This window comes from Aptenodytes patagonicus, chromosome 5 (genome assembly GCF_965638725.1).
Source record: "Aptenodytes patagonicus chromosome 5, bAptPat1.pri.cur, whole genome shotgun sequence".
NCBI classification, from domain to species: Eukaryota; Metazoa; Chordata; class Aves; order Sphenisciformes; family Spheniscidae; genus Aptenodytes; species Aptenodytes patagonicus.
Genome location: NC_134953.1, coordinates 9,453,417 through 9,468,952, shown reverse-complemented (window position 1 = coordinate 9,468,952; position 15,536 = coordinate 9,453,417). Strand labels below are relative to the sequence as shown.

The window sequence follows — 15,536 nt, the reverse complement described above, 5'->3', positions numbered from 1 at the left end:
CAGCCTATTTTCTCCATTTCTCCCTATCAGGCATATATATTTCATTCTTTCTGTGATTTTTTTTTTTCTTCATGTCATACAACAGCATAAAATTCTCCCTTTCCCCATATCTCTTCAAGTGACCAGGTTCTAATTTACATATGTTTTTTGAGTGCAGACAAAATGAATGCTGTTTGATACAAATTACTTGTACTGGGGGAGAAGGAAAATGGACTCATCCAGTGACAACTGTCTTCCGCCTTCTCAGAGGTAGATTCTCTTGGCCCTGCCCTTTATGGTATTCTACATCAGTGATGAGCAAGCATGCCACTAGCCTTACGTTTAGAGCAAGTCAAGCAACCAAAGTAATGAAAAGCAGCCTTGTCCCCAGCTTCAACACTGAGCTTATTCTTGAGTCTTTCTCCTCCTCTCCAGTTCCCTCCTTGACCTTCTGCCAGTATGGAGCAAGCATCAGCTTGTGCTGTGGTGGAGATTAGCCTGTGCTGGCTGCCATATGAGCTAGCTAAAGGCCTGAGGTATATCTACCTTTCTGTCAGTTGGGACACTGAGTTAGAACCATCTCCTTTGTGTAGCTACTTTTTCCATAGAAAGGGTAGGAAATTATCTCAGAACTCTTTTCCTCTGTAAGACTTGCATTAAATGAGCTTACCTTTTGGTTTCAGTATTATTGCAGAGAGAGCAACAAGCCAACAGATATTACCCGCTCAAGCGGTAAATACTGATATTCACATGAGGGAGGGGAGGGAAGGCTGAAAAGAGAATAGTAAAAGGTCATCAGGTAAGGTCACTTATTGAGTATACCCTCACGACAGTAAGTCAGAAGTGGTTTGCGAGGGACATGCTTGAGTTCTCGCCCCATCATACTTTAAAAAAAAAAAAAAAGAAAAAAGCGTGAAAGATTGATCTTCTCCTGCCCTGTAGTAATTTCTTGTCCAAAGACCTGTTCAAAGATTTCTGTAGGTGTAACTTGCGAAGATTGTCTTAATGATTACAGCTCAGGAGGTATCCTGCAGGATGCTGCTACTTTGCCTGCAGCTCTTCCTGGAGGAAGGACCTGTTTGTGGGAGCAGTGACTAGAAGCGAAGTTTCTCATGCACAATTCAATAAGCAATAGTCAGGGGCAGGAGGAGGAGAAAGCAGCTCTCCTTCCTTGGCAGGAGCCCTGCCCGGATGTTCCAAGATGTGTGGGTAGAGCAGTCTTCTCGCCATGTTCTCCCTTCCCTTTACCCCCACCTTTGCAGGAGGAACTCTCCTGGTTTACTGTTTGCACTGAACAGGAGGTGGTTGGGGGTAGGTCTGTGATTGCAGTGTGGTGACACTGGTTGCCTACCTGGGGAGGAAGAGGTTAACCTTCAGGGGAACTTGGGAAGGGAGCAGGTCCCAAAGTCCAGATTTCCTGGCCCCATGGCTGCTCAGGTTAGACTGTTCTGCAGAACTAAGTCAAAGGTGGTGTGGGAAACCAGAATCTTTAGCAATGACTCTCTTGCTGTCATGTTTCTCATGTGTATCATGTTTAAAAACACTGCAGGCTGATCAAAAATTCTGTCACGCTGTTGTAAGCTGTTGCAAATAACATGTTACTTTCAAGAGCCAATTACCTTTAAATATTTTAAGTTCTTTTTCTAAACAAAAGCTCTATCATTACCTTTATACAGCTTGAAGAATAAAAATATAGAACTTCATTTATTTCCTTTCATATAAAGTTTAATATCTAATTTCACAGTAAGCATTAGCATTCTTAGTATTGACATTTGTCATGTTTACTACCTATAGGAGGTTAAATGTAGTATGTATGTATTATGCTAGCTTTCTTCTGTAAATAAATAGATCGCTTTGTTATGATATATATTTTTTCCCTTTATTTTATATATGTATGGATCTGAAAGAATTTCTTTCTGCATGGATGGTTCTTACAGAGCTGTAGTTATTTTAGTACCTTTGCTGTACGACTGTTGTGTCAGTTGTTGAAATAATTCTTTGACATCATATGTTTGGTAATGTGAAGAACCAACCTTAGCATTGGTTGGTGTACTCTAATCAATGTGTAGGCAAAACAGCTCAGGTGTTTGTTATTTGCTTGAGTTAAGCTGTAGGTTCCTTGTTGGGATGTGCCTCAACTGGCTGATGGCTGTTGCAGCTCTGTCTCCTCTGTGTTAAGATTTACTATGTATCTTTAACGCACAAGTTCATCATAGGGTTTGGTGCAAAATATGAGGGCAAAATCAGTTATTTGCTTCACCTTAACTTTGCATTTTTATATAAACTGCAGTCTTTTAATAAAAAATTAAATTGCTCTAAACACACATTTCTTTACAGTGTTAGTGTAGATAGTCTAAGCTGAAGAGGGTAACAGTGACATATGGAGTGTCCAAAGGAGTACAGGGGATGCAAAATATCCTTGAGGAAATAGACCATGAGGGAATCTCCTGCCTGTGAAGTCATCTCCTTAGCTCTCCACAACTCAAGGGCTCTGTGGCTTCTCTGCCTGCTTGGTACTGTGGTACTGTAAGAATTGCCTGCTTGGTTTGGGGTCTCCCAATGTTGTTTCTGTTCTTCTGTTTATAAAGTTAGTCGACCTCTTTATAGAGTTAGTTAGAGGAATGGGGAATGTGTGTGTTAAGCAAGATTTCTTGCATAACTTTGCTAAGAAACATCTCTCCTGTCTCTGACGCTCCATTTCAGGTCTTTCCCTTTTGTATAACTACTTTAGTGACATCTTTGCCTGTGATGCTTTTCCATTTTGAACATCTTTCTTAGATGAACATGCTGCTTTTGGAATATCTTAGTTTTCTGAAATTTATGTACATAACAAGGCCTTTAAATCATCTATTGGGTTTTTTTAAAAAAAAAGGCCAAAAAACCCTATATTGGTCCTGTTCTGGATTCTATCAAACACTTCAAGAAGCAGCCTTTGTGGATGGTGAAGTGTGTGTTGCTTGTAGCAAGGAAGTATGGTCAAGTAGACTAACGTAGAGATGAAAGCTGAACTTGTTCAGTGTTATTGAAATGTTATGTTAAGGAATCTCTCATCTCTGTCATGAAATCTGTTTTCTGTTGGTCTGATGTTCTGTGAGGTGGAAGTGGTTTGTAAGGTGTTTCAGGAAGCTTGATAATCATCTGCTATGGAATGGCAAATTATGGTATTTTTTTTCTGAGAAGATGATAACAAGTCTGACCAGGATGAAGCGGTGAATAAGTTGATTAGAAAACATAGTTTCTGAAAATACTGTTTTCTAACTAGCTCTTGTAAAGCATTTATCTTACTTGAAAAAATTGCTGTGCAAGAGTAAATAACCATTAACGTTTTACTTTCTCTAGTATCTCGGGAGCTCTCATTTCTGTGAAAAGAGTAGAGAAGCTGGCCAGTTTGTTTTTTTTTTTGTCTGCTAAAAGCCATTTTTCCCCCCCTTTTTGCAGGTGAGATTAGTTTGGGGATGTGAATACAATGAGTGTAAACCAGCAAGCTCACACAGGGCCTCCTTACGGGCAACCTCAGCCTGGATATCAGGGATACCAGCAGCCTGCCTACGGAGGACAGCCATTGCCAGGGGTTCCTCAATCGCAATATGGAGCTTATAATGGTCCGATGCCAGGATATCAACAGCCAGTCCCTCCACAAGGTACTTCTCAGTCAAAACTTAATGATTGATAACCCGTGAATTGTTGCGTGCATGGAATTGTTTCTGTATACTTCCTATTGTCAGTCTTTATTTTGTGGTAGCAATTATCTTTTCTTCTGTATGCAGCTTACATGATGTTAAAAATCATGTTCTTCCTGTACATTCTGAGGTTATTGTTCTGTCATTTGTCCATTTTAGTAGGGCTTACTCTTCTTTTAATAGCTCATACAATTAACATACTGAGAAGCACAGCCTGCTTTTTTTCTGTATGTCCCTGCCCCCGTGGTACTGAAGCACCTGACTAGGACGGTCTTCCTGATGAGGTTATGTTGAGGGGCAGCAGTTAGGGACTGTAACAGATTTATAACTGAGACTGCCTTACATGATTATGTAGAAAGTTCTGCACTCCTTCCTGAAAGATTAAGATGTACAACTCTAGGCAGAAAGCATATTTGGAGCTATTTTCTCTAATGCCTTTAAAATCAATAGAACGTGGACACGTGGGCCAGCTAACGTGTTCCAGAATTTCCCTGGTTCTGCAGGATCATATCACTTGTTGTTTTTGTTTGTTTAAAAAAAAAAAAAGTCCAACTTTTTTTCCTGTTTTTAAAAGAAAGGCTAACTTAAAATTATTGAAGAATTTTAGGAGTCTCTGTTTCTGAGTACCTGAATTGCTTTAGGAGATTAATAGTGACTTTAACATCTGAAATGTAGAGGAGAAAATAATACTGCTTTGAGTAGAAGTATTTCTGCCTTTCAAAATCGTGTGGATGAATTTAATTCTGCTGAGATAAGCACAACATGAACTTTCACTCTGAAATGTTTGTTTGGATTTCAGATCGGTGTTCTAAGGAAATGAGGAATACGCTAATCATGCTAATGGTCTCTGTATTATTCTCCCCTCCAAATACATCTTGCATTTTTTTGCAACTTCTTGAATTTTAAACTCAACGAGAAGGGTAGAACAAAGTGCCTGTAGTTTTCTTGAAACTAACAGAAGTGGGAGACTGAAATTTGGGAGCTGAATGATTACCCTGTTGCGTTTTTTGTCTGGAGTTAGCGGGGCAGTGGAGTAGAAGAGTTAGTGTGGTGTGGTAAAGCACGGGTTATTCAGTTGCTCTATCTTCCTTTTCTTTCTTTAATCCTCTTCCTCCCCTCCTCTCAATAAATCTCTTCCAACAGCACTTTTAATCTGTGAGTTTTGAACTAATTTCACAGAGGGTTTGAATTCCTATAAAAGTAATGAAAAACAGCACTGGGCAGAGGAAAGAAATCCTGTTTCCTGGGAAGACAGAGGCAGAGCTCAGCCATTGAGCGCTCTGTTTGGCTGCTCAATGTAACCATTGACTGACTGGTGTTTCCTGTCCCATGGAAGGAATGGGGAGAAATTGGACTTGCTTCAATGAGGGAGAGAAGGAGATTAAAGAACAACAAAGATTACTACAGATTTGTTGGACGTTTCATCAGTGCAGCTATTTATAGAAAACAGGTTTGGGCTGTTAGCAGTGCGAAGAATGTTTAGGATGTTTGTGAGAAGAAACTGATGAGCATCTTCCATCAGATACTTAAGAATTACTTACAGGTCTGAAAAGCATTTCTTTTTAAGGGAATTAACTTTTTTCCTTCTGTATTATTTCTGGTTTGCCTTTTTTAATCTCAGAACAACAGAAATGTGGTTCGTGACAGCTCAGTAAGGACATACCTAGGAAGCTTCATAACATGCATATGAACTTGTGCAGATTAAAAATGCAGATTTTGTTTGTGCCAGTAATGATTGAAAGGTAGTGTGACACTGAGGGCAACAAGGTGGTCTCATTTGGACAACAAAAGTATATTGCACTACTCTTAAGTATCTCGTGTACCTTATTGATATATCAGGCAAAGGCCACCCATGGTTTGTGGAGATTTCTCTTCCGTCTTTTCTTCTGAGACTATCCTTCCTAGATTTAGCAGACTGTATTAAGGAAATCTCCGTTGTCACGTTGTGCATTTTAGACCTGTTACTGTAAATCCAGGATTCCTATCTTTAGAAGGAAGAAATGTAAAATTTGGAGCACTAGCACAACAGCCAGAAGTTGACCTGTTAGTAGCTGCTGAATATGACATCCAGGTGGAAAAGAGCAGCAAACAAACAATGCATTGTCAAAGAGAGCAGACAGGTGATAGTGAAGATAGTGATAGTTATCCTTTCTACCCCCATCTCCAACACGTTATGTTTATTGCAGGTGTTTGTAGCAAGACCTGTTGTAGCTGTGTAACATAGAGGAGAGAGAATTAATTTCAGAGGCACTAGAGTGACAGGAATTTAGTGAACACTGAGGGGTAAAAGGAAAACTGCCAATGTTATTCTGTGATCTCAAAGTAGTTGTCTTAGGGATTTATTTTAAAAATAACAATAAAATCGCTTGGAGGACTGAGTGGAGAAGTGTTGGGAGCAGGTGCCATCCTCAGTCAGGGAGTCTTTCGCATCTGATTTATGTGACAAACCCTAGCTCTAACTAATGGAAACATGGGAATGCTATGCCAGTGATGCTAGTCTTGCTTGGGACCAAAAGTGGAGTACTGTGCTGCTATCGCTGAAAATAGGTGCTTCTTGCTATGAGAACGTTGAAAAAACCGGGATGATTTTGCACCGATCTTTCAGTCAGTCTATTGGTTTCCTTCTGATGAGATCATGCAGTTGAAAGTACACACACAGTTACCTGAATACCAGTAACAATTAGGCGGCTGCTGCTGCTGGATTGTTTTACATAGACTCAGTTTACAATACTATTAACACTTGTATTAATGTTAATATGTGAACTATGTTGGTAGTGTATGTTGTGCATGGTAGAACAGTGAGACGGAGTATAGCTTAAGGAATAACGTGATAAATGTGACATGGATGTTATGTATATGATATTTTCTGCACTGCAGACTGTCCTCAGCATTGGAAACACTGTCTCTTGGTGCTTTCTCTCAGGCTTGATTTACTGGTGTATTCTGTCTTTCCAGGTTACTTTCCTTCCTTGGGGTTCCCTTCGAAGGGCTCTCCTGTATCTCTCAACTCTGACGCTTCTTCTCTTGCACCTAATTTCATAGGTAAATGGTGTCCTTTCTGTGGGAGTGTTTGTGCTGCTTCTTCTGTGCCAAGTTTCCATTTAATATGGATATTTAACTCAAAGGTGTGGGTACCTGATTATTCAGGCAGAGGTGGGTGGGACACTTCCCAATCTATTTGTAGGCAGCAGTCCAGAAACATAAATAGGATATGAAGAAATAATTCTAGTAGAAATCCCTTATGCCTGCAGATTCATAGATTAAAACCTGACTTGTTACTAATGTTTTCTGAAGACTGATTTCAAAACCTGAATCGGCCCATTCAGGTTCTGTCAGGGAGAATCCTTAGTTTAAAAGAATGCAGTCTCCCACTTGAGAGAGAACTAAAACATGAGGTTTGAAATGACAGCATTGCCATGAAGAAATGAAAAATCTCCCCAAGCACCAGGAGGTTGTTATTGGAACTCACAAGGTATTTGTAACTTGTGCTTTTGTTTAAGGGGAAAAAAGACGTTTTTAGCTTCCTTGGCTATAGCATGGAAACCAAACGTATGTTAGGAATAATTATGATTCTAAAAGCTGTGGCTTGAAGAAGGAAATACTTTTGCAAACCTAGCAATCAAGGTGTAAGAATTAGAAGTGCTGCAAGAAATCATATTGTATTTTTCCTCCTTTCCAACTAGTGGTATTTTGGAAGAGCTATTTCCAGCGGTGTCAATTTGTTTAGAAGAGTAGGGTGTCAGAACTGAGCCAAGACCGTATAGCCTTGGGGCTTTGAGTGAAATCACAGGCATTTCCCATTTGCTGTAATCTACCTCCATTTTGAGGTCTGTGAGTAAGAACAATATCTCAAAGGTGTTGAAGGGGAACTTCAGGATTCCTCAAGAGTAATGAATCTCAAAATAATAAACCACTAGACATTCATACCTGTTCAAGTGAATTTTTTTCAATGGCTATTTGAGCAGTCTGTAGTAATGATTACAGAAGTATATTTGTGACAAGAACTAGAAAAAGAAGAGTTCAGAAGCTTTTTCTGAAGTAAGCATGTATTTGTCAAATTGTATGCCTGTTAAAGTTGAGGGGGAAAAAAGCCAACTTAATGTTAAAAAAAAAAAAAAGCATAGGATCCCTCCAGGAATTGGAATATGCGTTCAAAGACAAAAGATAACAATGCTAAACAGTTTATGTGTACTATCAAAGGAAAGAGATTCCAAAATAGATGAAAGTATATCAAATTAGCTGAAAAGGTTCACAAAAGACATTCAGAAATAGAAATACCACACAACATACAAATAGTTAGAGATCAGGAAATGCTTAGCCAGAGGAACAGTAAGACGAAGGTGCTGTAACAGTAGTTTAGAAAAGACAAGATTTAATGAGATGAAGGTATATAAAAATAATAAATGTCTCTGGAAATAGAGTCCTAAGTCTCAAAATGAAGAACAGGAGGAGGTTTAGTAATAAAGAAAAAAGCCCCAAAAAATTGCTGATTATTCATACAAGGTCTAGTTAATTCCTTCCTTGAATTTACATCCACAAGCTTACTAAGAATTCCATGTAGCAGATAAGAGAAAAATATGAGTTGAAACCTGATGCTTTATTGTATAAATTATACTGTAAAATTGAGAAATGGCTTCTCTTACTTCCTATTTCATAATGGTTCCTCTCAAGAAAGTTTCAGAGTCCCTTTTAAACTTAGGCCGGTCACTGTCAGAGAGACACAACAGTGTGTATGTGCTGCCCTGGTCTCATGGGGCAGTTTACTCTATTTAGTCATCTGTATTTAACAATACCCTATACATGAAATATGTTCCTTTGTGGTTAGCAGGCATGGTCATATGGTTGTTCTAATTATCAGTGTTTTTAACATAATATTATTAAAATAGAAGTTTATAGTCTCTTTTTTTGAAGCAGACACTGCAGTTAGTCTGCTGGTATTGTATCCAGCATTGTGGGGTCTGTGGAAAGTGTGAAGACTTGTTTCTGAGGCAAAATTTGTTTGGGCTGTGACTGAACCAGCTCAGTCTGAAAGATGAAAGTATTCATGTTAGCCTCTAACCTTGAGAGGTTGGAAAGATCAGTCTGTGGTGGCCCCCATTATGTTATATATATAAATATATATATAAAAATATATATATAAAATATATATATATAAAAAAATATATATAAGCAGTTAGATGTAATTTTTGAAAACTGAATCTACTCACATAACCTGCTTACCTTTCAAGTAGGGAAAACTGACCTGTAATGAATATCAGGTTCCATGCAAATGCTCTCCTTGGTCTAGATAAAAATAATTGGACTTGGAAGGGGAAGAATTTAATACCTTACTGACAAGATAACGTTTTTTTTCTTCACCAAAAGATGAAATTGTCTTTTGAAGACAATACCACAGTACGTATTTTCTACTTGGTCTGTGTGGAGATGGTGACTAGTGACACTGGCTAAAAATATTTGTGCTTTTGGTTTTGCTACTTCTAATATAGTTGTATAAATTATTTGTTGCGCATGGAGTATTGATACATCAAATTGGCCACCATTAAACTGTTTCTGCACTTTTTTTAATTTCCTGGATTTTTCATGGTAGTTGTTTCAAGCCCTTGTTTCTGTGAGTAACTTGTGATTTTTTTTATCTCCCCTCCCCCCCCCCCATGTCTGTAGGTTCATTAAGAGCCCCTCCAACATCTGGAGCTCCCCCTCCAGCCTCTGGAGCATCTCTTCCTTCCAGCCACCTGGCATACAGTCAGTTTGGACACGGAGATGTGCAGAATGGGATTCCAGCCTCAGCAGCCCCGATGCAGAGGTACATACATACATACAAGAGCAAATCGTAACAAAGATCTGCCTTGGTAGACCTATGCTGGGTCTAGACCTTTTAGGATCTAAAACAAATGAAATGCTTTGTTTTTCCTGTGGTGGACATTGACTTTCTTTATTCCTTCCTTATTGTTTTGGAACATTTTGCCATAGGGGTATTTGTTAGACAATAAGAATCTCTGGAGATGAAAAACTTCTGGAAGGATATGAGCAGATGTCAGTGACTGATCAAAACCACTTCTCCTCCAGAGACTTTCCTTGTGGTAGTCGTTTTCCCATAAGGAATTTTCTGATTCCCATAATCTGTCTTGTTTTAAAACAATTGCATTCAACAGCTGTAGTATTCGATTCCTTGGCAGTGTGAATTGATCTCTGTCTGGAGCATGTTGCTGTCTGTCATTACTGAGTAATTCCTTAGCATTGGTTCTGGGTCCTTTTCTGTCCATTATGGGTCCCTGAGTTATCTTCATCTAAAGTTCTTGGGCATCTTCTCCAGAACGATATTGCCATTACCTCTGTGGTGAAAGTGGCAACAGTCCTCACTGCTTCATTCTGGTTACTGGTTATGGGAGAAGGTGGTTGTTTTTTGTTTCCTTCTGGTTAGGCTCAGCACTATCAGCTGGAGAGCCCAAATCCTTTGAGCAACAGAGCATTCTTACGTAGCTGTGCAGGCCTTACCGTTGCTCGCCCTGTAGGCTCTGTTGCAGTATTTCTGATTTGTTGCGATAACTAAAATGGAATTAACAAAAAAATGCTATAAACATAGAATTTGTATTTTTAAGAACGGATAGTTTTTTTGATGAAAGGGATTCAGATCCATGCAGGATATGTAATTATTTTTCCAAAACTGAGCTACAGTGCTTCATGTAACTAATTGAGACCCAGCCAGTGTTTATGTGGTACAACAATTTAAAAGGCACAGAGAATTGTAACTGCTTGTATAATGGGGAATCCGGTGAAGTTTCTCATCTTCCTTCTCAGGCCACCTGCTTCTCAGCCGTTTCTGCCAGGCTCAGCACCCACGCCTGTCAGCCAGACGTCTACGTTTCAGCAATATGGTCCCCCCCCAGCCAGTGTACAGCAGCTCAGCAATCACATGGCAGGGATGACAATTGGCAGTACTACAGCCTCTGCTCCTCCCCCAGCTGGACTGGGCTATGGTGAGGTTTCCTGGCTACAGAAATAATGCTATTGCTTTTCATTTATGCTAGTAATTTCAGAAAAGATTTGCTCTTGTCAATGATTCGTTACCATATGGTGATGGGAATTCTCTGGGTGTTGACGCCTGCCATAGTAAATGGTAGTTTCCTTGACTAATAAGGTCATCATTGGGGAAAACAGAACTGAGACTATTGTAGGGAACAGTGCAGGAAGTACTGCAGGTCGCGAGTAACAAAAGAGAGTAACAATATTTCTCCTCAACTGGGTGAATCTTGGTGTGAAACACAAAAACAGTCTATCCCTAAGGAAGCTGTTGGAGAGTCTACATGCCTTGCTGCTGTTGTGCAGCAGCCCAGTCAAAAAAAAGAAGGAAAAAGGGCTCAGTAAATCACAAAGGGCTGAAATTATTCTGAATGATTCTGTGAAGGGTTTTGCTAGAAGTTGAGAAGAAACTTAAACAGTATAAACTGAATTTAGGTATTTTGTTCTATTGTATTAGATCTACAGCCCCACTGCTGTAGACTACAGGACTTTTTTTTTTTAGTTAATTGAAGACTAGAGATTTGTCTTTAGTATGTGTAAGCTGGTCTGACTAGACTGTGATTTTTTTTTTTTTTTTTAGTTGCTTTGGTAAAGTACTTTTTGACAAGCATCTCTCATACTCTTAACACAGACTTTATAGGAAAATTAGGAGTAGGGGATGCAGATTTCTCCAGCCTTTTGGCAATGTGTTTGTCTAAAATTATCCTCAGAAATAGTACAGTGGTAAATACAGAAGGTGCTAGTTCCGTGCTATTAAAACCATGAAGCTCAAAACCATTCTTGAACTCCAACTTAGTGTGGAGTTTAAGATACAAACTTATTTCAGTTCAAGAAATCAGTAGACAGACAGTTCTTGTTTTGCATACTCCTGGCTTTGCCCCTTTTTTCTGGCCCTGAATCCTGAAATGTATTCTGATTATATAAAATAAGAAGCTCAGACTTTGAGAGAGAGGACAATGAATGAACTATCAAGTTTCAGATCCCTTGGAGGAGTTTCAGCTCTCTGATCAATTTAGGAGGGTGTCCATGAGAAAGTGGTAGACCTGCTTAGATGATCTAGAGCAAATGGGTTTTGCTTGCATCTTGATTGTCTTGAGGATAGAAGAAATTATGTTCTATCATCTTTTCTTCTTATCAGGTCCCCCAACATCAATTCCCCCAGTCTCAGGAAGCTTTAGTGCAACAGGATCTGGTCTCTACACACCTTACACTGCGAGCCAAGGACCCCCTCCTACCAGCGTGTCTCAGGGTCTTCCTTTGGCACAGCCTCCGTTTCCTGGTCAACCAATATCAACTCAGCGCCTACCTACTCAAGTCCCTGGTTTTGCACCACCTCCCTCTTCTACAGGGATTGGACCTTCCTCTTACCCTCCTACCGCAGGTGCCCCAAGGCCACCTACCATGCCAGGCCCACCACTGCCTGGGCAGACGGTTGCTGGACCACCAACGTCCCAGCCTAATCATGTATCCTCACCACCACCTCCATCAGCTATGTCAGGGCCGCACCCTGGGCCTCCCATGAGTGGCCTCCATGGACCACCTCCTCCCACTCATCCTCCTCAGCCAGGATACCAAATGCAGCAGAACGGTGAGTATTCCTAGTGTAGGAATTGTAAGCTATGTGTGCTCTCTGTGTGCTGCAAACTGAGAACTGGATTACAGGTTTGTTACTTGTGGGCTCCTGGCTGCACTTCAAAGCTTCCCTCTTGTTTCCCGGTGCTCGTGTCTGAAAGACAAATCCAAGATAAACAATAGGATGTTTCACTCTAAGATATTTGTCATACGGGTTTTAATCAGATTAATGTAACTAAAGGAACCCTAGCTTACTTGGCCAAAAAGTTGTTTAATAATTAGTGCCATAATACTACAAGGATTTGTGATCAGAATTTTATGATGAACTTTGATTTGATGTCTGCAACCTCATCTGTTCAAAAGTAGAGATTTGAAATCCTGAAAAGCCTTCCTATCTTTTTTTTTAAATTTGTGGCCAGAGTGCATATACAATGTGTATGAGAGGAGTTGCTAAACATTGAAAAGGAGTTGCTAGTTTTCCTTCTTTAATTCACAAAACTGTGTATATTTTCTCCTTGTAGAACGTTTCACATTTTGTGTGTGCTTAGAAGTAATATCAGTTAAGCTTTCTGGATTACAAACAGTTTGGGCTGATTTTTAATCAATAACATTTACAGATAGCTAGGATAAAGTAATCCTGTGCAAGTGTCAGAATTGAGAATCCTGTCCCCCATGCAGCTTTGCACAACTGGCCAGGTAAATTACTTAAAATTATCTGTCCAAATTGCTCTGAACTGTAAAAACAAACGGGGTAAATCATGCTGTTATTCCATAACTGACTGAAATTGTCTAAAGTAATATGAAATAACTTCAGGTAGTTACAAAACAAGAGATAATCACACATTAATCTATTACTGTAATTTCAGACAAGCCAAAACTGCCTGAGAGAAATCCTTGCATACCTTTAGTTTGAGGAATTATGGGTCATTCACTGTCTTATTTGGCTGTTCTGTGTGCACTTTCTATTAGGCGGTCCTGCAATTTAACTTAAATGTTCATAGTGCATGATCTTAATGCGTGTTTTAATCGTATTATTCTAAAAATAGTTATGTCAGTCTAAAAACCTGTGTTTCCTTAAGTCTGGTTTTAAGGAGAACTGTATCCATCAGTTTATTGGATCGTGGTTAGATATGTACAGGTCTAAGCTGAAACACTGTGAAAAATACGTTTAATCCTAATTAACTGAAAAGCATGTGACTTTCTTTTTCTTGTTTTTTGATGATGACAGGGAAAGTGGGAAGTGCCTAATGAGGAAACACCTGGTATTAGCCATTGTTTGATTTTGCTGTCCCTTTCTTGTAAGGTTCCTTTGGGCAGGTGAGGGGTCCCCAGCCAAACTATGGAGGAGCCTATCCAGGAACACCAAATTATGGAAGTCAACCCGGACAACCACCTCCACCAAAACGCTTGGATCCAGATTCCATTCCTAGCCCTGTAAGCTTACTTTGTTCTTACCAGTGTGAACTCTTCCATAGTGTCTTTACATAAAACAGAACTGACAAAGACCAAAGCTGAAAACAGGTTTCTCTATCCAAAGAACATCAGTCTATTTTCCTGCTTACTTTTGTCTCATATATCCAGCTTCAGTCTTTTGTTATGAATAAGCCCAGAAGCAGTATTTTTCTTGGTGACTAAAGAAAGGCACTGCATATGCAAATTAATGCTCTAATTCCTCAGGTCTTTTTCTGTACTATGTTGCATTTTGAGAATCCTTGAGGGCTTTGGTTAAGCTTCTTTCTCCATTTCTGGATTCTTGCTTAATGACTTTCCAAGGTGAACTAATTTCAGGTTTTGAGGTGACAATCTGTGGACTGTATGATCCAAGTATGATCCAAGTTTAAACTATGGTTAATAAGAGATGATTGTAATGCTTTTCCTATAATCTGTCAGAAAGCTGGTTAGCGTTTTTTTGGGTCATTAAGTCACGACACTATCTCGGTCAAATATGGACAACTTCTCAAATTGAGATCATCTGTCAGAATGGAGGTTCTGAGAAAGGACGAGCAGTGATGTGTAATGGTTAGCAATGATGAGTAATATTAAGCCTGGCAGTATTATTGCCGCTAGTCTCCTGTGCTGTTCCTTCCACCGCTGCTGATGCTGTTCTGTAATTGTCTCAGAAGGCCACAGTCATTTGATAACAGGAAACCTTTCCAGGGCAGTGCTTACAATCAGTTTACTTCAAAACTATGAAAATAATTTAGTCTTGAGTTACATCTTAGATCTGGACTGGTGCTGTTATTGCTATTTAAAAAAGATTATCTGTTTAGACTCCAGGTTTATGTAAAGTTTATGACCATGTTTTTTTGTAGACTATAAGAAGTCTTTAATTGCTTCTCTGCTTCTCTTCTCTTCCGCTAAATGAGATCTCAAATGGCTTGTGTCAGCTGCCTTCATTTTAGCATGTTCTTAAAGCATAAATCCCCAATTTCTAACCAAAATGAGCATGTGAGCCACACCTCTCTTAGCAATGTGTTCAGAGCCCAAGCCCAATATCCTGGCAAGACTGGTTTTGGGATCGGTGTATGCCGCAGAAGCTGATGTTTCCTGTTGCATGAACCAATGTCCAAATGTATCTAATTCCAGTGCTACAGGTTTGGGTAGAGAGAGAAGTAACACTGTTACTTTTTGTTTTATTATTCTCTTTTCTTTTTTCTTTTTCTTTTTTTTTTTTTTGTGGCACTCTTACTTTTTATTTTTTTAAAAAAAGCAACTTAATGAGCTGCCACCCCAGCAGAAACCCAGGCACAGAATAGACCCTGATGCAATTCCTAGTCCAGTAAGTGCTGTATATATGTCAATTGTAGTCTGTGTGTTGGTGACCATCTGTGCATGCCTGAAACCTGAACTTCACCTCACTAACCCTCCATCATTAATCCTTTACCCTTTCCTTGCTGTCTTCTGCTTGCCTTATCAAAATGAGTAACATTACACCACAAGACGTTGTTAAAATCTTCTCTTCTGTGATGAATGGTGAGGCAATAGAAAGCAGACTTTCGGAAACAGATCATGAAGAATGTCTCCCCTTCACTTTGTCTGATCTTTAGAATATCTCCTTCATCAGATTCCAACTGGCGTTTTCAGTGTGAGCCATCAGTATCATTGTCCATACAATGTGTGTCTCGTGTTAACATACACACAGCATGAGCCTTTGTAGCCATCTTTTCTACCAGTTTTGAGCAGAATTTGATTACTGTTCTTGTCGCTATACCAGTACTGGGCTAATGCTTTGAAGTTCTAAAATTGCAGATAAACTGTTTTGTTTTGATGTTAATTCCTGATATA

General features: G+C 39.4%; 1 protein-coding gene across 3 annotated transcripts in view; it reads left to right on the top strand.

Moving 5' to 3' along the window:
- The window catches only part of SEC24C (SEC24 homolog C, COPII component), a 39,050-nt gene that overhangs the window by 4,585 nt on the left and 18,929 nt on the right, over nucleotides 1–15,536 (top strand). Inside the window, exons 2-8 of one of the 3 annotated variants that reach the window (XM_076338506.1) lie at nucleotides 3,418–3,620; nucleotides 6,615–6,701; nucleotides 9,321–9,462; nucleotides 10,458–10,636; nucleotides 11,818–12,267; nucleotides 13,555–13,685; nucleotides 14,962–15,030. In XM_076338506.1, coding sequence (XP_076194621.1) covers nucleotides 3,446–3,620; nucleotides 6,615–6,701; nucleotides 9,321–9,462; nucleotides 10,458–10,636; nucleotides 11,818–12,267; nucleotides 13,555–13,685; nucleotides 14,962–15,030 — 1,233 coding nt within the window. In that variant the 5' untranslated portion in view covers nucleotides 3,418–3,445. The remainder of the gene's footprint in view (nucleotides 1–3,417; nucleotides 3,621–6,614; nucleotides 6,702–9,320; nucleotides 9,463–10,457; nucleotides 10,637–11,817; nucleotides 12,268–13,554; nucleotides 13,686–14,961; nucleotides 15,031–15,536) is intronic. The other 2 variants (XM_076338508.1, XM_076338507.1) reach the window with 2 other exon arrangements.